Below are 26,675 nucleotides of genomic sequence, written 5' to 3'. Positions count from 1 at the left end.
GAAGCTTCATAAAGCCGAGATGGAATAGCTTGCTCGAGACATGAAGAAAGCTGGGGAGGAAAGAGATTTTGCGTTTCGTGCTGAGCTGGAGGCGGGGCGTGAGGAACATGCGGCTAAATTGAAGAAACTGGAAGAGGATGCGAGATTGCTGGCAGAACCTGTTTCGAAGAGTGGTGGGTTTGGTCGGTGGGTTGCGAGAACTGCTGCTATTGCGGTTGGGGGTGCTGCTACCTTTCTTAGTGGCGGTGTACTTGCTGGACATGCTTTGTTGTTATATGGAGCGACAGAGGCGGCGATAAATGATGAATAGGCATTTATAGATTGTGCTAGTCGTGGAGTATTCTTATTTCCCTATACAATCCTATCACTAGCTGCTGATGGGTCGTTGCACATTAAGGGAGCTTCTGGCTATGATGAATCTTGTGAAAGATGACTCTATCTATATCTGGTTTAGTTCATGATTCTGTTTTATCCAAAAGGATGCTTCTCTGTCCCTTCTTCAGTTACAAGTCCAGATTCATAATTTTATTCCACAGAGATGGAAACGAGGTGAAAAAGTTCTTCCAGCCGAGCCAGACGATTTTCGAGAATTGAATGATTCGACTCCTTGCATAGTGCAGCTTATGCCTCTAAGCTAGGTCACCCGATATCTAGCATTCTAATCCGATATCCCACATCCAAAATTCCCTCTCCCTCAGATACTTACCCACTCTCTCCCTTTAACCAACAACACATCCAACCATTCCTTACCCCAAACAATCCAAACTCCACCAAAAGCACACAAAAGGATTCAAATCCACCTCCAAAAGTGCCAGATAAACTGCCATTTTCCCCAAATGTTGTCAATTCCCAACTCAAATTCTCAAACTTCATTTCACACATCGTAATGACTGTACTTTACAATCATGCACGATACTGTATTACTAAATCAAAAGCATCATCATGCTGCACGCTACTTACGGGCTGAAAAACCCAACAAGGCGAAATCTCGTTTTCATCTTAACCTTACGAACTGATGAAACCGACGATAGTTCCCTATATCCTCGGCATTGGCGCCCCTATATCGAACCCAGAAAAAGCGCGAGAGCATTGGAAATCGATCTTTAGATATTTATTCAATCAGTTCAGGTAAATACTAAATCCTATGAACCTACACTTAGGACGCTCTACAGTGAAAACCCAACTTTCTATCACATAACCATCACACCCTCCAGATTACCCAACAAACAATTATACAAATCCAACCAAGCCCAACCTTTTTTTTAACCAGCCACCATAACGATCCCACCACCACTCGACCTCACAACCCACATACCCCGTATCCCCCAACAGCCACCTCCCACGCACGAGGGTAATAACTACTAAAAACACCACCCCTACCCTCCCCTTATGCCCTAAAAGCGGTAAAAACTCACTCTCATCACGAAAACAACGCTTGATCCCGTGGAATTATCACCTCCCTACGATACCACAGATCAAATGCCAGAAAGAAGCTGTTGAGCAGTCAACAATCCAACTCGGGACTTTTCCTCAAAGGCCACTTTCCGATAAACACATCTTCCGAAAGGATCGATGGGTTGGGTGGGCGAGTTAGTCTAAGTGGGCTGGTTATACATTGAGATTTGTGAGGAGTTGTAATTGGTGGGATCAATTTTGTCATATTGGCAATTTTGTGTTATGGAATTAAGTTAGTTTGTGCTATATTGTGCCTTGGGCTTTTGCAATGAAGTTCAAGTCTGTGTTAATAAGTCCTAACTTCCCTCCATCAAATTTCAGACTTACCTATATGAATTGGGAGATATTGTTATTTATACTAACGTCATAATATCCTAAATGTCAGTAAACACTATAAAATCACTTTGGGTATAGACTCTTGTCACCTCCCAATACTTTCCTCTCACCTACCTCCTCCCCTCCTCTTGAAGCCCAAACCCCAAACCCCCCAAATCTGCCTATAACACTATGAATGAACCAACAGCCTATAGCAGTAGCTGAGAATACACATACCACTTCTCAATCCCCATTACTCCTGTAAATATCCTCGTGATATCCCCATCACCTCCCACCCTCTTAACTATTCTCCCAGGAAAAACCCCCTCTTCAAAGCTGAAACCCCAAACCTACTTGTTATGTTATAAATGTAATGTTAACCCTATAATGCAGATCAGTAAACTATAACCAGATTGACTACTTATCCAATCCATCACCATCATCCCTCCATCGTAATCCCCATCTCCACTCATCCTCACGACCACCCGCAAGAAAACCCCCTCTTCGAAGCTCAAAGCCCCAAGCTTACCTGTTGTGCTGTAGATACAACGACAAACCTACAGCCCACGTCAATTAATTAAAATGGGCTTACTACTCCTTCGTTCCCATCACTGTATTATCTTCCCCCTTCCATCCCCCACATCACCTCTTCTCACAAACCTTCATCCCACCACCCCTTCTCTAAAAACCCCCCCTCCCCAAATTCCTCCCCCTCACAAACCTCCCATCCCACCACCCACAAGAACCCCCACCCGTCTTCCTCTCCCAAACACCAAATCAAATCTACTACCAGTAAGTCGGAAACTTCAATCTTCCGACTTACATTTTCCCCATCCACCAACCAACCCCTCGGTATCCTTGCCCCCCTCCCCTTCTCCTTCGCATCACCCTAAACCACATCAAAACCTCACATAAACAACCTTCCTATCCCATCCCATCCCATCCATCCCCTCTATCAATTACCCATCATTCCCAGCTTTTCCATCTTTCACTCACCAATCCCCCAAACATATCCCCAATACCCCCCTCTCCACTCTTATCCCCCCTCCCCTCTCCAAATCCCCTAGCCCAATCTAGGCAACTCACGAAGCTCCAAAAACAAAACTATCAATTACCTGCATAAAACACCCGTAACAAACCCTCCTTTATTCTTTTCCACCCAACCACAACCCCCCATCGCGCCTATCCACATCCTCATGCAGTCGAATGCCATCCAGACCCAACTAAGTAGCATGTACTTCGAGAACTTCCGCATCCGACCACAACCCCATAAGTCGGTGAACAAGTGCATCGCATCCCCAAAAATGGGGTACCGCACACATGCAAATGCAGCATGCACACGTACGTACGTATATCCCGAGACCTGTTCAGCCAAGTCAAAGAAATGATCCAATATAACGTTACCTTCCTTCTCGGGAGATCTGATGACGGGGTTTTACGTCCTCAGTACATGACCATCGCAGAAAACCAGTCATACCTACCTACTGAGTTCGCAGCATCTTTGCTTTTTTCGACGGAGATAATTTCCCACTGGGTGCGATCGTACATGCGGCGCCCACGGCGAATTTCGCGAAAAAGGAAAAAAGATGGCAAGGAGATATAATCTCTGTGCAGGAGTTGCCCGGAGCCAACCAATGGCTCAATTGGGCGACGGCGATGAGAGTCTTAATTTGCATTTTCATGTCTTGAGTGATTCGCTTCACTTTTCACGTCTCGCTTCATGTACGTGTGTTGGGTGACTCGCACTCACGATGGACGACGTTCCATCAGCGGCTCCCAAATTCCCAATTCCCAATTCCCAAGCCCAACATCTCACCTATGTAATCGGCGACCTGGAAATGCTCGCTCGTAACACATGCATTGGAACAGCAACAAGAGACACGGTCCGACACTCCGTTGTGAGAAGCAAACCCAAACGTAGCCCTATCACCGAGGCAGGAACATGTTCCTGCGGTGTAAGAAAATCCCCAAAAGAATCATGACGGTGTAACGGTAGGTTGGTCGTTGCCAATAAGCATCCTATTGGATGTGCCAACGCCCCCTGTTCGGCCATCCATACCAAACAACGAAGTTGTGTATTTTAAGACACACCGGCATCTTAAAATAATAGTGCCAGGGAATCGTCTGTGCCGTATTCTTCGTTTCTTTCTCTGACGGGAGCATTCAACCGAGAGAAATCGTGATTGCCGCCAAAATTCCAAATGAGGCTGACCAGCAGTCGCACACATCGACGCTGGCACCGTGAGACGGCCAATGATTGCAGTTACCAACTACCGTCTCGATGCCGAGTCTCACCACGGATCGTGGTCGTGTAGCAAGACGTGCGAGAACGGTAAAGTATTGACGGGGTTGCACAGAGCAATGGCCATGCAAAACAACAAATACCGGTGTCAGACAATCATTGTCAAACGCGCTCTGTAATTTGAAGGATCGATACAGACCCGGCAAATGGTAATAAAGATTACCCGCCTGACGCACGGCGTCTATTCAGGAAGATAAATTGAGGATTGATTGCTCGAGCGTCTGACTGGTTGCATCTTCTCTCATTCAAACGTGCGCGATGCCGTGTCCCTGCCTGATAATATCGTAAATAACGCAACGTGGGATAGCACCGTTTTCCCGGCAGGCTAGCAGTAGCGCACCCAGTTTAATATCAATCCATCATTGCCGGATTCAGAGCAGTTTGCGAACCCTCTTGGGCCCCGCAATTCACGGATCTGATCTGCTCAATCCACAGTCGTTATTTCCTAAATCCCTGGTGCGTGGAGCACGGTGGACAAAGGATCGTGACAAGCTCTGTGCCGCTGGAGATCGAAAAAACGTGGCCAGGCGGGCCGGGCATGGATGTGCAAATGCGCCGTACAATTTCTCGGATGGCCTGGGTTGAAATCGGCATTGATTCCCGTGCTCTCCACATTCGGCTGACATCTCCAACAGAGCCCTGACCATGTTGTGTTTTCCCGTTACCTGGGCTGAGCCAGTTTTTGGGTGAGCCGTGACAGCCCGTCGTTAAATATATGATTGGGGGAAGAAGCGCGCAAGTCAGCCAGGTGGCTTGAGATGTCTCGAAAGATGGCAGCACGGAGGACGAATACGTACTCTGTACTAGAGTAAAAGAAATGTCCCGTCTGCGATCTTGAGGCGTCATGAACCATGGCGCTGCAAGGCGGCTGTCCTGAACAGGATGCGACGAGCCATGGAAGAATTAGACAGGCGTGTATGGACGGATAAAATACACCGAGACTTCGGCTTGCTTGGAGGGACGGTTTGCTTACAGGCAGGTATCCTCAACCCGCTCATTATTACGGGGAATTGTTCCATTTCGTACTTTATCTTTGAGTGCGGAAAGGTATAATTCGTGTATGCGTGGATGTGCAGGCAGGTAATCCTGATCGGCCCTTTGCAGCAAAACTCGCGTAGAGACGACCATTAGAGGACGCCGGCAGACGAATGTGGTAATATACGCTCCGAGTATCTTCGGGCTCATGTATCTGTCGCCCGAAGCGCTAAAAAGAAGTCGTCCAAAGTACAAGTGCGAAGTGCGATGTCCGCTAGTTTCAATTGGCTGGTACCAAAGTACCGACACCTGCTTGAAGACTCGTTAACAACCAACATATCGCTTGCTGGTAATGAAACCGCACCACGCGCTCTATGCATACTCCAACTTTGGTAACTATGCGTTGTGATGAATGTAGAGTCGTAAACAACATAAATCATGACGCAAAACTATATGTTTTTGGCGAATTACGGCAATTCCGCATCGACCGTCGGTAGTGCTCACGCCAAAACCCCTTTTCGGCCGGGCTACCAGAGATCAGAGGATCTCTACATTACCACAGCTTCGATCTCGTGTACCAGGGGTCCGCAGATCACGACCTGGATCAACCGTTTTGCTTCTTCTTCTGGCGAAAATAGACGAAAATGCCATCTTCACTTTCTCCGAGCTGCCGTGATATGCTTCGAGCAGAAAGGTTACTTCGAAGTAAGAGTTCGCTTGGGCAAGGGATCAGAACCTTATTTCCTCAAGCAGATGAGTGAAACAACCTCTTGCTTCACTCCCGGACTTTTGAATGTTGAGATCGAAATTTAAAATAAAAAACAGAAAAAGGGGCTGCACGCTCAGAGAATGAGAAACTTCTCGTTATTTTCCATTGAGACCGAACAAAGGTTGTGATTATTGTGATACATGTGACTGTTGTTTGCGTTCCACAAGTCCTAATTTCCAACGTGACTTTTCGAGTCAATATTTGTGGACCTATTCTTAGAACTGACTGCAGGTGATAATTCGGCTCCAAGTCGTATTTGAGCCAATGGCCGATGTCCCAGTAAACGGCTTTGTACGGACTGGGCTGCAGAAGCCTTATTCCGCAGGCATATTTTGGGCGGCCCGTAGGATCGAATAATGCCAGCGGTCTATGAAGAAGATGTGCCGGGATCCTTGAAAGCTCATGTGTTACTGTATGGAGTAAAGAAGATCATGAAAGCGACTGTTTTGAGGAGCCGCAGGACAGGAAAGCCAGATATCTTTTTAGCGCAATCATAATTTCGTTATGCAACTAGAAGGGCGAAATGGAAGCACACTTTACAGCATGATGTTAGAAAAACTTTGAGATATCATGTTTCGAGGAAATATGATAGAAATCGTACCCTTGATGTGACGAAAGATTTACCCGTTTGAGTGCCCGCTCCGGACAGGATAATAGCTCCACCATGAGGACTCCGTACGATCTTGTCTCGCGTCTTCGTTCATCAATATTTCGGCACCTGTCCGATGATTAATTATTGGTGTGGAGCTGCAGTTGAGATCTTGATGTGTTTGAAGTCTCGAGTTATTTTGAGCTTGGAACTCAGAGGCAACAGCACTGAGAAGCACACGACGGCACTCGTCGGCTCTGTGGGCTCTTCGGCATCCATTCCGTCTGTGGCTCAGTTGTAGCTACCAACAGTCGAGTTGCTCTCCCTACGTTGTCATACTCCTCCCTATTGTTCTTACAACCTGGAGCGGTTAAATGCAGGATATGCAAACAGATCCATTTTCCTCAAGTTTCATTAAAGATGTCGATCCGTCTCTCTGTGCATTCTAATTTTGTAGTCAACTCTCTTTTGCCTGTCGGACTTGTATTCCTCCATTCCCAGCAATTCACGACGCTTTGTCTGCAAGCCAAGGTGGTTTTCGCGCCATGCCACGCGCTTGTTCCTGCAGTGACAGGGCACAGTCTTTCCTGCTATCAGGGCCACCCTTGCCCGGTATTTTCTCCTCATGAACGGCACATGGAAGTCATGGACAGATCGGAATCTCGGTTTCGCAATCAGCCAGCGATCTCCTCGACTGGGGTCGTAACTTTTCGGCGTTTGTGGTGAGGTGGCCGGCTTGGTATCTTGGCTGCGTGCAAGGGAGGAGGAAGAGCATTGTAAACTGGAGGGTAGGTTGACGATTGACGAGTTTCTACTGCTGAGGAAGATGCGAAGATGGCATTATTATTTCTCAATGTTGGAGGAACTCGTTGCAATCTCTGAATCTGGCTGTGTTTCCCGTCTACAGTTTGATCGGTCGCCCGCCAGTTGTGGTCCACTAGCTCGTCCCAGGAAGGTGTGATGCGACACACCGACATGCTGCCGCTGGCGGAATGCCAGATTCGTTGGTTTGTCCGGCTTTGTTGTTGCTGTCGTGTTGTTCGCGGGATCATGACGATTCCATGGCGAGTGGTTGGTGGTGTGGTTGAATAATGTTGTGACCGTGGATTTGGATGTGGATGTGGGTGGGTGTCCGCTGTTGGTGGTGGGTTGTCGTGGTCAAGGCCAGCGCTAGTGGATCACGTGACCACGCGAAGCTTGACGCTGCCAGCTTCTGGCCAACAGTTCTCCTACATTTTCCAACATCACCGCCACCTTTGCGTCTTGGATGCATCTTCTATCACATCACATTCCACAGCTTGGTCACTTGGGACCACTAGCAGATCCAGCCAACGACTACATACCCGTGCACGGAACCGAGTCTGCCACATGAGTACACGATAACCTCATCTACGCCTCTACTGTGCATTGTGTGAGCTGGCTTGCGAAAACCAACTGGCAAGCTTCTCGCAACCTCAATCTGATTTTCCAGCCATTGACAGTATCTGACAACTGTTAGGCCTAGGCCCATCAAGTCCGTTGCAGCATCATTTCATTCTGCTTTCTCTATGGCTCTCCAGGACCCTTTGCTGTCGAATCGGCATCACTTGTCGTTTTTTCTTTTTGTCGTTTCCCGCAGAAGCTCACCAAGTTCGTCCTGTCACAAGAAAAGTCAGGCCACAATACATGTCAGCCTTGAGATTGAGTGACAACATTGTGCTCCTTACGATATTGCGACGTTGCGGACAATTATATGTGATTACGCAGTCTGACACCGAGAGCGCGTACTTGGCTTTCTTCGGTGTAATTATCTCCCAAAGCACGGCAGATTCACCATCGCCTATCAATCTTGTTTGTTTTCAGATGACAAAAAAAGGAAGACACTTGAGGAGCGCTGAAGCAGGCAGTTACGCCTCGGGCTCTGTCTGCTCTTCATCAACTACTGGATCAGGAATGTTACGAAGAACCCCTTCCCGACGTGTTGGTTCGTGAACTTGGCACATTAGACGCCAAAGACTGGTGTGGCACGTTTTAGAGTTTGGTCACCCCGCAGCTCGCCTCCTTTCATCGACGGGAACCTTCAGGAGTGGACTCTTCGAGGCCTCAAGCGGCTTTCGATAATGGCGGGAGGAGTCGATGTGCGTTCGGATGAGGTCGGGCTGGGCCTTTTGGTATATGGAAGATCGCAAGAAGATTTTTGCACGCGGTGATACGCTAAACTAGACAACTACTTGCATCGGCCCAAGCTCCGGATCCAGTCTGGCGGGATTTGAACAAGTACATGTCTGGAGCACGAAATATCAATAATCTTCTCGGCCATGGAGAAACTTTGCTGGCGGCGGTAGTAGAAATCTCAGGTGAGTGGATGATCCGCAGGATAGGCAAGATAGGAGCTTGACGGAACCATCTTGGTGATGGATAGATGCCGAGAGACATTCTTGATCAGTGGATTTGCCATCTGCCATGCCATGGCTCACCGTCTGAGATAACTATCTCCAGGTTACTTAGTACAACGATAATAATGGAGACTAAAAGGCGCGAGCACTGAGCGGATCTACAAAAATGCGGTCACTTATTCTGACAGCACTCGGCAACCTGTTCAAATGCGTCGACTATGGGTTGTTACTCGTCTTTTCTTTTTAGATGTGGTGGACCGAGATTCACATATCGTAGGTTCCCGAACATCCAAGTTGGACATTGTGAAGTCGATATTGTGCGACACAATCTACATGAGTTCGCGTACCGCGTCTATCCTGAACTCATGGACAACTATTTGATTTCGATGACTATGACGCGGGCAAGACCATGAGCGACGTTGTTCCAAATGACATTAACCTGAAGGGGAATCTTACGATGTTCACTAACCTCCCCCTGTACGCTGTGATATCAGCCACAGCTATAGGATGACACAGACTCCCGCAGAGATGGGAAAACGGGGTTCAAGGGATCTTGAATAGCCGGCCACAGACCCAGCAGTAATCCAAGTGTCCGATGACCAAAGCCGGGCAGAAAGTATCGGCTTCAGGGTTCGCCCTGTTCTGAAGCAGGCTTGAGTCGGACGCTATTCTTGTCGTTTTGGGGCATGTCGATAGCCACCGTGTTATGAACGCATGTTTTACGGCGTGCACAAAGCAGGGCATAAACTGGTACTATAGCCCATGAAGAGCAATATCATCATGGTTATCGCAGACCACCAAATACCACCAGGCTGGGTTTTCGGAATTGCTTTTTCTCTGGATAAGAGCGTGGGAAAATAACAGTTTCGGAATTTCGGCAAGGCTCAGGGCCTTTCTCAACAAGCCTCAACTCGTGTGCCGAGCTCTCGAGTCCGAAACAGATGACATGTGGCGTCAAGACCGTTTTACTTTTTGCTGTGGCATAGGAGATTACCGTGAGTCTAACAAAGGTACGAAAGTACAAAGACGACAATCATGAAAGGCATCGACAGTCCAGGTCATACAGCGCACATCAGTATGTCCCAGCTGTACTTCACCGAGCTGGCCTCTCAAAAGCTCAGGGCCTTACGCCTTGTAATACGCTGTTCTGGAAACCAAACTGCCACTCCGGCTCATCGAGGGCGGCTATTGGGGCAGTTTACTGGTCTAAACGTAGTGTAAGAGGCTCGCTTGTCGCATTCGGCAGTCGAAGCCAATGTAGATTCCAACAGTCAAACGTCAAAACAAACACGATTTAACCACAGTACATAACTTCCCACAGCAGCTGGCAAAGAAAGCGTTTAAAATCATGAATTTACAATTCAATTCTTGGGACGGAGATAGTTGTGTGCTCCGCCCTTTTAGTGGTGCCGATGCAAGAAATTGTGGTGGCTCTCTGGAACCGACTAGGCGGTTCAGCTAACCTTAGAGAAGAAGCTACTTACGAATAAGATATAGTTTCGAACACCAACACATGGCTTTACCGATCGCGACTCACGCCGCATCAGGTTTACCCCACAAGAGTCTACATCCACTCATCAATTCCTAGTGACCTCGGCAGCCCGAGTCATCGAGAACGTTATCTGGTTTGTTGGTTGGCGCTTGTTGTGTCGGCGAACCCCTTTTCACTCGCTCGCTTCTACGTCGCTGAGATCTACCCTTTTAGGATAAGCCTGCTGTTGGTCTCTAGTCTAATATTCACACGGGAAGACATCATCATGAGTCTCGGTAGAGGGGCTCGTATATCTGCGTACAACTGTTTTGACATCGGATTGCAACGATCGTTTGCACAGACTATTGTTTGCACTCAGTCTGAAAAGCGGAATTCTTTACGAGACTGGCAATTGCACAACGAAAGCACATGAAATTCTCGCTGACTGGGCTTTTTGCTCGCGGATTGTCAACTAAAATCAGAAGTCACAACACCTAAAACGGCGGGTAAATACTGACCAACACGAACTGCCACGGACTCTACTATGAAACTGAGATATCTGCATTCATAAAATGTTCCCAAGCCCAGCCCAGCGTTGCCGGTACTCGTACTGTACTCGGTAATACTTGGGGCATCTTCGCGCTTCCGGCTTACATGATTTGCTTTTTTTGCGCCCATCGTCCGTGGCCCTTTTCTGCAGCAATCCTAAACAACCCCTGGCTCCTTTTCCCATCGAACGTCCTTCAACACCCTCCTGCACGCACAAGGTTCCCCTCCCCCTCCCTCTTCCAAGCACCCCGAGCAGCGCAGGCCCTGATCCCAGCTTTTACGATGCCTGTAGTCACTCGGTGGTGACGCCTCAAAACCCTGTACCACTTAGTACTGTACTGACTGTACCAAACCTTCCAGCCTCCGCTAGGGAAATTGCCTCTTGCTGGAGCTTCCACATCCAGATCAGTGGATATGGTGCGGGCGTGGCTCACCAGGGTGGACGAGCCCTCGAGCCATGAGCTTGAGCCTTGGAGGACGGGAAAAGTGGAACTCATCCAACTGTCCCACTACCGAAATCCTCGACCTAGCTCGCCCGCTCTAGTCCTAGCACACTACATACATACTTCCGGGTAGGAGCTGTTGCAGGAAAGCAGCTCGCTCGATAGGATCAACAAAACTTGTTACATCTCCTCTTTCCTGTCAGCATCTCTCTTCATCACGGGTGGTTGCAAGCACGAGGAATACACCTCGACCAGGACATCATCCACACTTCTATCCTCCACGACATCAAGCTCGCTTCCTCACCCCACGGCATATCTGTAGCCATTGCCGCTTGGAAATTTTGCTCTGTAACGAGAGATCATTGGAAAGACAGCTGCATTCAACCGGCTATCGACCACGAATACACCAGCCTTCCTGAGGTAATCGAAAAGAGGTGCCCCTGTGCCACATCGATACCTCCACCCGAATCTATGTTTGCTCTCACAGTGTAGTCAGAGTATCTTACTTTCAATACACGCCACGCATCGCATATTCCTTTTGAACATGACCCAGATTTACAATCAACCTTACATTGCGGCTCTTCATGATCGGCCGTCAAACTGCGAGAGACGACAAGCACCATATTATCCGAGAGAAGCACCGAGGACAGAGACTGCGGCGCCATATACAGAACGGAAAGTGGACAAAAGTTGGAGCCCTCCTTGTTCTCCAGCGTCAGAAAGTAGCAAACAATCCCGAGAACCAGAAAAAATGTATAATCGGCCAGAGAACAAAGCTCCTCGAGAGCAGTTGCCTTCATTGAGCAGCCTCTTTCCATCTTCATCACATCCACCACCCGCTCAGTCGCCGTACTCAGAGCGACCAAGCCCGATATTTCCCTCCGCAAACACATCACCTCTTGATGGGAGGCACCCAGCGACGCCTTTGCACCCGGATCGTCCTTTCGATTCCAGTTCATACTTCCATCGTCCAGCTCAACCTCCATCGCATTCGAGGCCAGAGGCTGTTGAGAGACTTGGATTTCCCGTCCATCCACTCTCTTCTCAGAATGGTATCAAATCCGAATCTTCAAGGTACGATGGGCGCCCGCCATACTCAATCAACACATCAAGAACTCCAGGACCTCCCACCAACGCATGGTCTCCACACTCGCAACCTAACCGTCCAGAGTACCTTTCGCGGGACACCTCTTCATCATTCACCCACCATGTAGATCGTTCCAGCCATCCGCGCAGACCTGAGGAAATGAGGGGTACGTATCGCGATGGTGCTCACATCACACCAGTGACACCGGATTTTCCACCTACGCCAGGAGGAACAGTGGTCAGTGAACTGGGCACGTCAAAGGATGGGCTTGGGCCAAAGATCTGGACTGGAACACAGTTTTTGCCTCGTTTTGTCCGCCAAGCAGATGTTCCAGGCGAAGGGACTTGTTATTTTTATGACGACGGCACACATTGCAAGACAGTGATAGATGGCGAAGTTGTCAATGCTCATTGGGGGGTCACAAAGGCTGGTAAGCCTAGAAAACGACTGGCAATTGCATGCATCACCTGTCGGGAAAAGAAGATTAAATGCGACCCGGATTATCCTCGATGTGTTCAATGTGAGAAGTTCGGACGAATTTGCAAGTTCAAGAATGCGTAAGTAGATTGAATCGGATCCGAGTGCAATGCCATTGCGGCGGTTCTGTTCGATAGAAGGAAAGACTGACATTGATTACAGGCCACGAGGTGGGCAGGGATCACCAGACACACCACCCGCTGATATTGATGATACTCTGTCGAGGCCTTCATCCTCAAGAACTGATGGGGAGTCTTTCAAAGTCGTCGGTCGAGAAAACAGCGAACCGATTTCACCACGCCATGTACTTCGTCCAGCATCTCCATCAAACGATGAACATCCATCAAAGCGTCAGCGAACTGGGTATAACAATTTCACTCCAGTGCCATCGGAAGGTTCACCCCCACCATCCGCTCGTGAAGCAGGATCACCACCGGCTTCTTGGCTCGAAACAGCCGTAAACAGACTCCCAGATCACGATATTGTCCAGCAAAGTCGTGTCAACCCGTACGTCAACCGGCCCGCAGTTGTCAGCGAGCTCATCGATGTCTTCTTCACGCTCGTTCCGGAAACAGCCTCAGCGATTTTTCCAAGAGGGGTCTTTCGAGCCTGGTTTTTATCCGCCAGCTCAAAATCTTCAGATGACTTGATGCTTATGTACACGATTCTTGCCCTGTCTACCATTTTCTCCCCAAAGCCAGAGCACAAGTCTCTCGGTGCTCAGTACGCCTCTATTGCCAGATTTGCTTGCGAGAACCGACGCTTCAGCATTCAGCTTGTGCAATCCCGCCTGCTCCTTTCTCTGTACTATTTCTCAACCAACAACCCGAACGATGCCTGGGATTTCTGTGGAGCAGCAGTGAGAGCGGCCAGTGGTTTGAGGTTCAACGTCGAGGTGGAGAAGACGGAGGAACATTATCTCCAAACGTTTCCCTATGGAATGAATCGTCACGGATACGCCGAGTGCAGGCGAAGAACTTTCTGGAGTTGTTATCTGATGGATCGGTTTAATAGCTTCTGTTCTGGACACTTCAGTATGATGCATGCAGAAGACATCTTCTTGCGACTTCCTTGCGACGACAGCAGCTTTGAATCTCAAATCGAGGTTCAGAACCCCTTCTTTGATGTCACAACCCCCCCAATTCAGAACCATATCTGGACTGTTGGTCCTATGGCTCACTTAGTCAACCTCGCAACAATATGGGGTGACGTTATGGCAAACATCTATCGAAGCTCGCAGCGACGAGCACCCTCCAGCTCCACTTCGTTTGGGACCTTTTACGAGGCGACTTCACGGCGGCTACGAGAATGGAATTCCTCTCTACCGAAGGCATATACTTTTTCAACTGAGAACCTCAGAAAAGCCACCGAAAATGAGAAGTTGAACACCTTTGCAATGCTCCACACCGTCTACCACACTACGGCGATGAAACTCAATCGTTATATTCAGCAAGCCAATCTCACTCCGGCTCAATTAACACACCACGTCTCTGCGGCACACCACCATGCTGATGCACTCCTTTCCATCGCCGACTTACTTGCTGCTCGCCGCTCTTCGCTTCCATCAAGCCCAACAAGCTATGGTGTGAAGGTCACCAATCTCTCCTCACCTTTCGTTGGTTACGCAGTCGTCTCAGCGATCGACATTCTTACGGCCCGCACATCCGTCTCCTCCATCCCAAATCGAATTACCTCTATCCGCGGCGCACAAACCGTTCTCGCTGATCTGGCCGTGATTTGGCAGAGTGCCAAAACACAACAAGCTCTTGTTCTCGACCGAGTTCGCGATTTGGCCGAGGTGACAACTGAGCAAGGTGCTAAGATTTCGTCACGATTTGGATCATTTGTGAAGCACGAAGGACGTGAAGTCATGTTTGAAATGCGAGATTCACTTGAGAAAACATTTCCGAGGGATTTTGATTGTATATATGGTTGATTATGAAAGGGATACTGGGATTCCTTAAACTACATTATGCATCATGGGAGGTAGAAGCGATTGCTTTTTTTAATCATAGCGCGGAGTTTGGATCTGGGTACTTTTGTATTTGTACAGTACAACTTGTTTGAGCGTTGACGAAGCGTATAGACGTATATTTTATGACAGAATAAAGAATCACAATTGATACCCTTCACATACACTTCCAAATCCTTACATCTTTACAAGTACCCACGTGCTAGTATAATAGTAATCACGACCTCTACGCTGCTCTTCGGACCTCGCCTGTGAGGTAAAGTCCGTTTCATCGTTATTGTCCGATGATACGACAAATCTAGCTTCGCTAATAACGCGGAGCGTATCTTACGCCAAAACTCTATCTCACCAAGGTAACCTTACAGTTCAGCGCTATATGCCGAGATCGTGTTCATGTTTCCATCTACCCCACAAGCAGACATCAGCTGCTCGCTCGATAATTAGCGACGTGATCCCACCCAAACTCTCCTCACCACTGTCGCATCATCTGAAGCCCCAAACCGCCTCTCCACAAGGTAAACTGAACTGGAAAATCAACAACACATACCAAGGACCAACAACACCGCAATCCCCAAAGAAAAGGGCGAAAACGGTTGATCACCTACTCCATCCGTTCCGGAGAACGTCACAACCGGCTGCTCGCTCACAAGAACGATCGCGCAACCTCCCAAGGAAAATGCACAGCCGCGCAAACCCCCCCATTTTCACAGAGCATCATATGCCGATCCCAAACCTTCTAGCTCCGGCTCTCTAACCCAGAAGGGCAGATTACGCACCCAGCCTAGCCCTCTAGCTCGTGAGACATGGTGACATGCCAGATATCGAGTCCCGACCCAAGCACGGCTTTTGTGAAGGGGTCCGGCGGTGGGCTATCGTAGCTGGCGCGATGAGCCACCCTCTAGAGGTGGACGGCGGCGGTGCGGTACTTGGAGGAGGATTTTGTTAGCTGGTGGTTTTAGGGGCTTTAGGGAGCGCTATTGATTTGGTGTGTTTTAGTGCAAGAGGAACTGGTGGGAGGCTAGATGGGCGGAGAAAGGGGAGGGCAGTTGGGGAGGGAGTTGAGTCAGGGGAAGCGAGGGTAGTGAGATACGCGAGTTTGAGTGGTTGTGGCCTTGTTTGGGATTTGCGGCCTGGAATGTGAGGCGCTAAGCAAGAACCAAGACTAGGACAAAATTGGTACTTGGGATTTCGCTACTTGAGTGGGGCCGTTTGGGACGACAACTTTCAAGTCACACGGCTTTGGTGCGTTTTGAAGCTATTCATATTGCGACGGTGAGGTCTGTCGACATCATGATACTCGAAATTAACAGATACATGCGCTGATTTAAGAATGGCTTTTCCTACAAAGGTCGTCACCCAGCTCTACGGTTCGATTGGTACGTGCTATTCCTCTACTTCCAAACAGAACGGTATTAAATTCTATGCGCCGGAAGCTATAACAAACGTATCCTAACAGTTCCAAAGGCCCAGTACATGCACTTGCATACTCATCCTCACCCTCAACCTACATCCTAACAGGCTCCTCCGACCGCTCAATCCGGCTCTACAATCCTTCGCGCCCTTCCCCTCCACCAATCACCAACCCCCTCGAGCCACCCAAAGCCACCCAGCTCATCCAGACGTATTCCGCCCACGGCTACGAAGTGCTTGACATTACAGTCGCGCGAGACAATGCGACGTTTGCCTCGGTGGGCGGCGACCGCAGCGTGTTTTATTGGGATGTAAGTACGGCGAAGACGATACGTAGGTTTGGCGGTAATCAGGGACATACGGCTAGGATTAACACCATCACGTTTGCGGGGACGGGGGATTGCTTGCTGGTTTCTGGGGGTTTTGATACTAGTGTGCGGATTTGGGATGTCAAGTCTAATAATGCGAAGCCCATTATGTTGTTGGATGAGGCGGGGGATAGTATTAGCTGTGTGCTGGCGGGTAATGGGGAAGGCAATGGGAAGGGTGGTGAATACGAGGTGTTGAGTGGAAGCGTAGACGGCAGGGTGAGAACGTATGATGTTAGGATGGGGAAAGTAGAAACGGATGTCGTGGGCACCAGCGTCACTAGTCTTGCAAGGACGAGGGATGGCAAAGGTGTACTGGTCGGGGGACTCGACTCTTCAATACGCCTGATGGATAGAGATACGGGTGGGTTACTAAAGACGTACAAGCATGACGGCTTCAAGAATGATGAGTTTCGGATGTGGAGCTGTTTTGGCGGCAATGAACGCTGGGTTCTATGCGGGAATGAGGATGTAGGCGCGGATGGCCAGGTCGTCGTTTGGGATACGTTAACCGGAAACGTCGAAGAAAAGATTACGGTCGAGGGTGCCAAAGCTGAAGGCAAGAAGAAAATCGGCCGTGACGGCAAAGTCAAGGACAGACAGAATGTTGTCAGTTGTGTGGCTTGGAAACAGGAAGGCAGAGGTAATCAGTGGTGTTGTGGAGGCACAGATGGAGTTGTAACTGTTTTCGGAGTCGCTTGATGACTTTGGGCTTTCAACGACATGGAGCTCCGCACCGACAGACCGAAAAATCAGACCGAAAAATATTCCTTGGACTTTCGGGGCTTACATACGATGATGTTCAAAAACGCCGTTAACACGATTGTTTCATTGTCAGACGCTTATCGAAGCTGATCTTCGCATTGCACGCCACAGCGTCAACGACCATGCTCGAAACATCATTTCCAGATTGATCAAATCTAAGAGCCAGAAGTAGACGCCTTTTAGACGGAACCCAGGAGAGTTTCGACTCTAGTCTACCTTTTGCGGCCGATGCAATCAAACTGAAATCCCCAATATGAGGGTGTGGTATCAATTCTATTTGAGGAGGATGCGTTGAGAGCTTCGTGGATGCTTTACGCCTCTCATTTTGAAGCCCCCTGGCTCGAGATATTTCTGATCATGAAATCGTTGACGGACAAGCCGTGTCAAAATGTCAAATTGCTTCGCTCTGGTTCATCGCTTATACGATCACTGAATCGCCTTGCAGGAAGGCGGTGTATTGAAAACAACCCCACCGATGGAATCATCCTAATGACCATCCGATTAAGTTCTCACTGCACGCCCCGAGGTGCCATTCATTAGCGATTCGAAAGGGTGTGTAGAATCTTATGTGCTTCGAGGCGTAAGGTTTCAACCACTGCGGTTATGCGTACATGTTCATTGGCTCTATGGCGTCGTAGACATGCTTAGCAAATCTCCATACCTCGCTTGGTGTTACGCCTGCTGCTCAGCTCCAATCCTAGCTGGCGATATCACGGCATTCAAAGGCACAGGCTTTCACTAGAGTCGTTCAGCCTGCATCGTCATCAAAATCACGTACACTTCTCACAGCTCGAATTGTCTCACACCATCACGCTGGCAGCTCATGATAAGAGGCTCTATAAACCGGCCAGCCAATACACAACATTCAATTCGGAGAATTAAATCCTTCCGTTCCATACATAGCGACGTGAAAATTTCCGTGTGGGGTCATGGACCATCGCTTGAATTGAAGAGTGCCCTGTCGTGGCTCCTCAACAGTATCATCAAATTTCCGTCTTCGTTGTGACTTTATTCTGGCTAGCTGAAGGGGTTAGTTTCTGCACGTCGACGCTTTTGCCTTCCAACTCATCGATGCAACTCTCCAAGCATGCTAATGCTGTGGCACGTTCTGAAGCTTCCTAGCATCTGCCGAGTCTCTCCCTATGTTGTTTGGTTGTCGTTGGGAAATGTGCAGCTATTTCTGGACATTTCGAAAGGCTAATCAATCAACACCTTGTCACCGCCTCTACAGATGCTTGAAGAAGACGGGACGCATAAACTACTTGAGTTGGACATATGCAGATCATTGTAAGGCCGTCCTTACATCCAACTCAACACGTCTGGTGAGCGTATACGAATAGGCGTCAAGCAAACAGACACATTCTCACCGGCTAATATTGCTCTGAAACTGGCACGCATTTCGCGCGTCTGGATAATTTTGCGCTTCCCGCTCAGTTTGCAGACTCATCCGCCAACCGAACGTAATAACACTTTGCTGCATCATTTCTAATGAAAGTCTTGTCGGTCAAATGGCTAGAATGCTGACATTTCTGCAACGAGAAAACCACGTGTGTTTGAAGGCACTTTGACCTTGTTGATCGTGTTTGAAACCATCATCCTCCAGCGTATGAATCCTGGTGGCTTTCCCGCTTGTGAATCATTCCAGCCTTGCAGCTGCTCAACCTTATTTCTAACGTGGGTGCGTAAATCTCTCATTCTGGTTGCAACTTGCATCTCCTTTGGCGTTATTTCATAATGGTGGTGCTATGACTGGGACTGCCGAGCCGTTAATTGATAATTGACGGAATATATCTGCAAGACAAGCGTATGCCTGAAGCTGAATTCCCATTTCTCTGCTCAGTATCAATGACAGCACGACAACGGAGCTGCCGTTGGCAATTGATTGTTCGTTATGGCTGCTTGGGAGCATTTAAGCACCCGCGTCTATGAAGCAATACGACACTCCCCCTATTCTGGTTCGCGAGAATATATTACCACACGTCCGCTCGCGGGAGGGAAATCGAATTGCCGGCCTGAAGTTCCCTGGTTCGCAACGTGCATAGACTGGTCCAAGACATCCTTAACCTTGAATTCCATCGCATGGCAGTAGCCGCTGTCCACCCTACCTCTTTCCTCTTTCCTTCACGTTTTCCGCTCCCTTGGAGTGCCGGTCCAATTGCACTTCTACCGAGTTGAGGGGAAGTGTGGTACTGCGACTCTACACACAGGGGCTCGCATAGGGTAAATTCGGTTATGTGTATCCCTTCTTGCCACGCGACAACCACTTGCAAATCCAGCATGCGAGTCAGCGGCGCGATCTCAATTCTCGTTGCCTTGGGGAAAATATTAATTACCTTTCCGATCGGTCTATGAACGAGGCCACAGACACAGAATGGTATTGTTACACGATTTCCTCATCTCTGACCGCCTCGTTAATCTTGGGAAAGCTTCATCGCACAGTTGCTCTGGCGCTACTACGGTCACATATTCACTGGTGGAAAAATCACCTTATCTTATTCTCACTCCATTGACCTTGCTTCCTGCGTGTAAGATGTTGATTCGTAAGATGCTTTGTAGTTGTACAGTCATTCAGCTGTCCATCACAATGGTATATCTTGTCCAGTGACGCGGAAATACATATGTACTTGGATTACTCAGTCGGTCAGCCATTCAAGCTTACCTACAACTTACCATCCAGGTTCTCGATCCAGAATCCTCAGGAGCCAACACGCCTAGAAATCCTCCCGAGGCCACCTCCCAACATGATGCGCACTTGCAGAATGATGGCCGCTGGAAGGTATCATCATGTACCCACGCACGCACAGCTCTCCCATACCTGCCTCCCTTAAATCCTTCCCGGTGGGAGCGGGGTTCCAGGACGTGGGGGAAAACGTGCGATAGGATTTTTCTTTCTCCCTCACGCTTCCTTCCTGCTCATGGAACGTATTCCCTCACCGCGTGTGCAAAACGTGGAATACGCACCTCGACCTTCCACCGCCCTTCCTCTGTGTACGAGCGAACCTTCTTGAGGTCAATCATGGAACATTCCATTCCTTCACTAGCAACACCATCTCTCTTCCTCCACCACGTGCAATCGCACAACCATGCGTAAGCTTCCTGATACGTACCTCCTCCGTGGTACTCCCACCGTGCATTTAGGCCCATAACATCGGTCTGGGTAAACTGCACATGTGGTTGGTTCCCAATATGCCTCACCTTTCCATTTAGGCATTTCCCTGCCGAACACAACTCCCTCCCCGTCGCAAAGGGGGGCACGTGGGAATATGCATGTCCCTTCCCTTCCCTTCCTTTTTTTCATCTGAGAGGACTTGTGTTTAGCCAGTGGGAATATATTCGCGGTATGACGACGGGGGACGCTGTAATATGGAGATTCCCATCGTTTCTCTTTTTTCGGGTCATGGCACATTGGGGTTGCATATGCTAGGGTTAGTTTATAGCGAATGACCCTAGTAGCGCAGTTATGGGCTGAGGGATGTATTATACCTGTGGGATGGAATTGTGTAGACGAGTGTTTGATACCAGACTTTGAATGCGCTGGATGGGATGCGAGATTATGCAGATCGTTGGGCCCGTGGATACGGACGAGCGGCCAAATCTCGTTGCACAATGTACTGCGTGTATGTTTGTTTTATTTGCTTTTTGTTGGCCGTTTTGTTGGGTGGTTTGGTATCGGGCGTGCTGGTAGGGAGGTCATTGGGACGCTTGGGTGGGAGCTCGAAGTGGAAAGTCGGTTTGTGGGAGGTAGAGGAGATGGATTCTATCGTTTGTGATGGAAGAGGAAATTTGGTTGAGGTTATTGAGTTTTGGGATGGTGATTTAATCTGCCCTTGTGGGAGAGGTTTACTGGGAAACTGTTAAGAATACACGTAAGTAGTAAATCAATGCCCACCATAATCTACTCCATTCAAACAAGTCTATACATTTAACATTAACTCCATGGTAAGCACCCGGACCAAGACCTGGGTCTTTGAGATCTGAGTATCCTGTCTTCCTGCAAGCTTCTTGGATATCTACTCCCCTAACTCTCATACTCTTCTGTGACAGAGATCAGAGCATCTTGAGATTGCTTGAGGTCTTTGAAGAGCTTCAGACATTGAAAATTCCGAGATTCATATTATTCTCACTAGCTCCAAATAACAATAATTCTTTTCAAATTGGTAAATCCGGAGGAAAAAAGACCTTTACCCCTTATCATGAATGGGCTTTTAAACCAAGAGAACTTTGCTTCTTCTAAGGTGTGTGACGGATACCGAGGAAGTGTCTTGAGGGCTCGGAGGGGATGTAGTAAATTTGTCTGTTCATATGAGGAATTTATGTCTTGGTGGTTGATTTACTCAGTGAGATTGTTCTGGGAGTTTGCAGATCGTTTTTGCCTTGTCAATGTAGCTGATTCTTTGATTCCGAGGTACTTCTACGGAATTTCATGGAGTGGGAAGCACAAGCAGAGGAAAACTAAATACAAAGTAGGGAATAAAATTGTGGTTTGCTACATAGACCATCTGGCAATACTGGGAAATTGAATTCTTGGTCATCGAGAGATGAAGGAATATAAGTCGCTTTGGGATTTGTCTTACATGTTGTCCGTGGAAGTTATAGACTGGAATTTCGGATGGAGCGTGACCAGTCGACAAATAGAAATATATTTCTGCCATTAGAGCTTTTTGCCAGCTATACTACAGATCGACTGAGGACCTTTCGGTATTTCTGAGAACATGGAAATGTATACGGTGCTAAGTGCATTGAGTGTATGTTCAAATGGTCTCAACTGAGGAGCTCTACTTTGTCTAATTCATCTTTAAGGATTGGACTTTACTCAATTCAACTGGACTCAACACTGTCAATACGCTGCTTGACAAAAGACTGGTAATTTATTCATACTACGTGAAACTGCCAGATTTGTTAGCTATATGTGCAAAATATAGAACCGAAACTCAATGTGTTCAATCTTAGTTATTTATGATAACTCTCACCTTCGCCGCCAATACTTGAATACACAAAGAAGTCCCCCTTTCCCCCTTCCCCATACCAGAGAACCCGTCCCCTAAACATCCCCGATCCTAACATCAAACAAATGATCAAACTCCACATCCCCAAACTTGACATCTCCGACATTAAACGCATCCTGGATATCGACAAGCTAAGACGTATCAGCAAGACTTTTAAATGAAAACGACTGTTTCCCGTCATTCTTACCTTTCCATTGAACTTCACTTTGTTATCTTTTACCGAATAAGGAAACCAGGTGTCGGTTCCTTTGAGACGGATGAACGTGTTGTCGTCGTCTTCATCGCGAGGCTCTAAACCCCGTCTGACTTTCAGAGCACGAAGGGATGGTACCTTTCGTCCTTCTATCCCCCTGGTCTCGGACCCCTCAATCGCAACCACAACATCAACGTCGCGATCTTGCAATTTCAAATCCGTTTTTGTGACAGTCCAGAGTTCACTACCCGAGATCGTGTGCATATTGTCCCTATTCAGATTACACTGTCGATGTCCGGGGAAGAAGTCGCAGGGTTTGAAGAACGGCCATTTGTCTTCGATATCTTGTTTTTGTGATGTTGAGATTGCTTTTGTTTGTGTAGGGACTCTGAGAGAGGGAATTCTCAGTTGATCGTGTGCAATCCGGGGGCGGCGGAGAGAGAGGTGGTTGTAAGGGATAAGAGGATGATGGTGGAGTGGGAATACATTTTTGGTTTGGGTGCTGATTTGAGGCGAGGGTTGTTTGGAAGGAGAGAAACTGGTAAAGATAGGTATTGTCGGCTATGAACTGACTGAAAAGTGTCGTTGTTAGAAAAGAGATGACTGTGATGAAGGTGAAGTGGGAAGCAGAACGTTGTCGAATGATGACCAGAAACAAGCGATTCGGATTGTGATGTGTGAGGAAGTCATCGCACTATCTCCATCTAAAACGATTGATAAGCTCGCTCAAATAGTCTAATGGTTGGTAAACCGAGATGAAGCCATAGAATCCTTTTTACGGTTGCATGGATGCCGGTTCACAACGTGAGAAGTATGCTGAACAAATCCATCAGCATTTTTCAACTCATACCAAATTGCCGAATGAAGATTCTCTAGAACATCAATTCCAGGGCTTCCATCCATTTTGAATTAATTTATTCAATTCATGTGAGTAAATTCTGACGATGCACTCTACAGCATGATTTAAATCGACATTAATCACCTCCAAATCCCATGACGACCGCTCATCAAGAAACCCGAATCTATGGGCGAAGAGTAGGCTAGATCCTTGCCCGCTGAGCCTCGACCAATCTATATGTTCAAGTACGGTTCGGCACTGCTAAAGCTGAGGGGAAGCGAGACTAGACGATTAGTTCCCGTGGTGCGGGCCTCGACGGAGATTATGAAAACCAATGTCAATTCGATAAAAGAAGGAAAGTTACATCATTGAAACAAAGTGCCGATGACTACCGATGCTATCGATTGTAGAGGCAGATTCAATGAGAAGTGCCGAGCTTTGGTGTGGGTGGGAGGTGAGAATGCTAGGTATAAATATATTAACCTGAAAACACGAATGATCTTCTTTCGACTTGGATTTATGTTATATATTCACTGCGTACGAACTCTATTCACTTTACTTACTTTAGATATCTCAATATAATCTTTTTCTCATTCTTGCTTTTCCCCTCAAATCCCCCTATTGCCCTCCAACTTCCAAGAAGGTTCATAAAATGTGATTTCGAAATACAGAAAGCTACATTTATATTCTGGTGTTTAGTAGCTCTGGACCCGACAATGAATATGTTTCATTTGTGCAAAGACTCGACAAGAGCTTATCATATAGTGAGGGGAATTTAGAAAAAGATCTTGTCTTGCTGTCAGTTTTTTAGCTTTCGGAAATTCAAGAAGGACAGCACCTTATTGTGTTCAGTAACTCGATCGAGCAAAATAAAACTGCGCTCTGCTTAGACACATCCAAGCAATTGTCTTGACATCTTGAAAAATAGGAGAGCCGTTCACCAAGGAAGTGTTTAGCGACCAGACTCTTTTGAATCAATATTTCTTTGTTTTCAAAACTACTTTCCTAAACAACATTCAACATATATGTAAAAACCTAACCAAAAATTCCAAACTCATTGAAGAAACTCCAACCAAGCCCCCACCTCCCTATCCAAAAGCGCCAACAACCTCCCCAATAGGATCAACAGGCACCCCAATTTCTTAAACACAACATCAAACTCGCCCCTCCCCTTCTTAACAACAGCCGTCCTAATCGACCCCCCAACCCTATCATTCCGCGGCATCGCATTCTCCAAATCCACGTATCCCTTCCTACCAGCAATCCCCGCCCTACAATTCGACCACTTGAACATTTTGAAATCCGCGACTTGCATCCCAGGCGGGATCTGCTCCTCAACAACCCACTCCACCTGCGCTCCCCTAACCCAGCTCCCCGCATCCGGTGCCTTAATCGTCTTCACCCACTGCTTTCCAGTGCGAACATTCCCAAGTGTACATGTCGCTGTCACGGGACTCTCAACTTGTACTAGCACCGTAACTTGATCAACCACCTCGAACGGAAACTCTTGGTTATCATCCTTCTCCGCGAAATCTGGCAGCCACTCCGCGAACCCAACACTAGTAACAGACGTTCCATTGCCACGTTTGTGAATCGAGAAATAAATCCCCGCCTGCACGATCTGCGGACCGTTGTCGAGACCGACCCAGGCGAAGAGGAGGTTGTGGCCGTCGGCGCCGTAAGGGAAGGCGGTTACGTTGGGGACGACGAAGGAGCCGAAGACCCAGGTGAAGATGTCGGTTGGGAGGGGAGGGTAGAGAATGTGGCCGATCCAGGCGGCGGGGTATTCTTCTGAGGCGTACTGGGGGGCGTCTTGGGATGATAGTTTGATGGAGGGGTGTTTGGGAGGAGGGAGTTTGGAGGAGGTGACGGTTGTGGATGCACTGAGGATGGTAAGGGTTAGGAGGAGGAGATGCAAGGGAAACTTCATCGTTTGGTGCTGGCTGAGTCGATTAGCATGTAAGTGGAGATGAGAAACCTGTCTAGACGCAGATGAGGATGTAGCAGCTCGAAGATTCTATTTCATAACAAGAAATAGACCAGAGAAATACGAAGTACACAGATACTCAACTTTAACCTCATCCAGACATAATGCTCCGCGAACACTTAGCGACGTCCTTTCCTAAAACAGAAGAAGAAATTTCCAAACACATTAAAATAGTAACCTAGTTTACAAATCGTGAATAGAGGTGCGCTTTACCGTTTCAAAGACCGATATCATGGCTAACTCCGCTTTTCTCCCGATATATCTATCATACAATATCCTCAGTAGAAGTGACCTCTTCATATCCAACAACATCATGCTTAACATACGGTGGTCTACCAAACGAAAAATCAGTAAACATACACTTTTTACATCAAGAACCCATACCTCAGAACCTCAGGAGCGCCAACAGACCTACCTAATCCAATTCTTCGCCGTAACAATCCCCGCCGTTGCGACCGCAAACACACCCAGCAGATTACTCCACCCCGCCTGACCAATCTGCCTCTGTCCCACCGTCAACGCAATAAGATCATACACCAAACACCCTCCAAAGATCCAATCGCTTCCGCTCGCCAGGCCTCCAAAGATCAAACCCGTCACGACTTTGACCGCCATAGATGGGCCTTCGTGGTTGAAATACGCGACGGAGCCGTTGTGTAAAAGATCTAGAACACCGATTCCGGCGAAGGTTTTGGAGACGATATGCGTGAGGACTGAGGAGGTGGATTTGGTGTTCATAGGAGGTTGGCGAGCGAAGATGTAGTAGAGTTGGGTTAAGGAGTTGATTACGACGAAGATGTTGGAGGTTTTGAGGTTGGAGGAGTTCCAGAATACCATCCATGCTGTATGTTTGTCAGTATTACTCCTTTTACATCCCGGAGAAGTATCTTACTAGCAATGCACAAATTCCCGACAGCATAATACGGTACAAAATCAACGATAGTTTCCACCTCCTTGCGGTCCTTGTCGGATTTTCTTGGGTCAAGCTTGTATAAGCGATATAACCATGCCAACTGGATCAATTGTTGCGGAAAGAAGAATCCTCCGATGAAGAATGGCTGGGGAGACCAGAAGGAGAGGTTCGCATCGTGGACATCTTTCATGCTTGGTGTAGATAGTAATCCATATTGTTGTGCTGCGAAGTCGATTCCGAAGGAGAGAGGTGCGAGCCAGCGGGCTGTTGATAGTGAAACTCCCATCGTGAAGATTGTTAAATTGTTTCCCTTAATTCGATGTGAATATTGAAGCTATTGTGAGAGTAGTATGAGAAGCCCTTCTATTTCAATCAGCTGTCGTTGTATAAGTCCGTCTGTGGAATGACGTTCCAGA

General features: G+C 47.9%; 6 protein-coding genes across 6 annotated transcripts; 3 read left to right on the top strand and 3 right to left on the bottom strand.

Moving 5' to 3' along the window:
- Window positions 1-40: 40 nt before the first annotated feature.
- Window positions 41-310, top strand: GLAREA_11446 (uncharacterized protein; the record flags this gene model as incomplete). Its single annotated transcript, XM_008089589.1, has 2 exons — window positions 41-186; window positions 241-310. The coding sequence occupies 2 exons, from the start codon at window positions 41-43 to the stop codon at window positions 308-310; spliced, it is 216 nt and encodes a 71-aa protein (XP_008087780.1).
- A 6,769-nt stretch (window positions 311-7,079) lies between these two features.
- Window positions 7,080-7,382, bottom strand: GLAREA_11445 (uncharacterized protein; the record flags this gene model as incomplete). Its single annotated transcript, XM_008089588.1, has 1 exon — window positions 7,080-7,382. The coding sequence occupies one exon, from the start codon at window positions 7,380-7,382 to the stop codon at window positions 7,080-7,082; it is 303 nt and encodes a 100-aa protein (XP_008087779.1).
- A 4,405-nt stretch (window positions 7,383-11,787) lies between these two features.
- GLAREA_11444 (Zn2/Cys6 DNA-binding protein) lies at window positions 11,788-14,743 on the top strand (the record flags this gene model as incomplete). The annotated part of the gene is made up of 2 exons (XM_008089587.1): window positions 11,788-12,887; window positions 12,970-14,743. The coding sequence occupies 2 exons, from the start codon at window positions 11,788-11,790 to the stop codon at window positions 14,741-14,743; spliced, it is 2,874 nt and encodes a 957-aa protein (XP_008087778.1).
- A 1,366-nt stretch (window positions 14,744-16,109) lies between these two features.
- On the top strand, window positions 16,110-17,259 carry GLAREA_11443 (WD40 repeat-like protein; the record flags this gene model as incomplete). The annotated part of the gene is made up of 2 exons (XM_008089586.1): window positions 16,110-16,155; window positions 16,244-17,259. The coding sequence occupies 2 exons, from the start codon at window positions 16,110-16,112 to the stop codon at window positions 17,257-17,259; spliced, it is 1,062 nt and encodes a 353-aa protein (XP_008087777.1).
- A 5,104-nt stretch (window positions 17,260-22,363) lies between these two features.
- GLAREA_11442 (uncharacterized protein) lies at window positions 22,364-22,785 on the bottom strand (the record flags this gene model as incomplete). Its single annotated transcript, XM_008089585.1, has 2 exons — window positions 22,364-22,459; window positions 22,516-22,785. The coding sequence occupies 2 exons, from the start codon at window positions 22,783-22,785 to the stop codon at window positions 22,364-22,366; spliced, it is 366 nt and encodes a 121-aa protein (XP_008087776.1).
- Window positions 22,786-24,413: 1,628 nt separating this feature from the next.
- GLAREA_11441 (Concanavalin A-like lectins/glucanase) lies at window positions 24,414-26,545 on the bottom strand (the record flags this gene model as incomplete). Its single annotated transcript, XM_008089584.1, has 4 exons — window positions 24,414-25,298; window positions 25,618-25,678; window positions 25,762-26,188; window positions 26,239-26,545. The coding sequence occupies 4 exons, from the start codon at window positions 26,543-26,545 to the stop codon at window positions 24,414-24,416; spliced, it is 1,680 nt and encodes a 559-aa protein (XP_008087775.1).
- Between the last annotated feature and the right edge of the window lie 130 nt (window positions 26,546-26,675).

Source organism: Glarea lozoyensis, assembly GCF_000409485.1.
Source record: "Glarea lozoyensis ATCC 20868 chromosome Unknown GLAREA8, whole genome shotgun sequence".
NCBI lineage: Eukaryota > Fungi > Ascomycota > Leotiomycetes > Helotiales > Helotiaceae > Glarea > Glarea lozoyensis.
The sequence above is the reverse complement of the archived record's forward strand: the minus strand, read 5'-3'. Positions and strand labels throughout refer to the sequence as shown.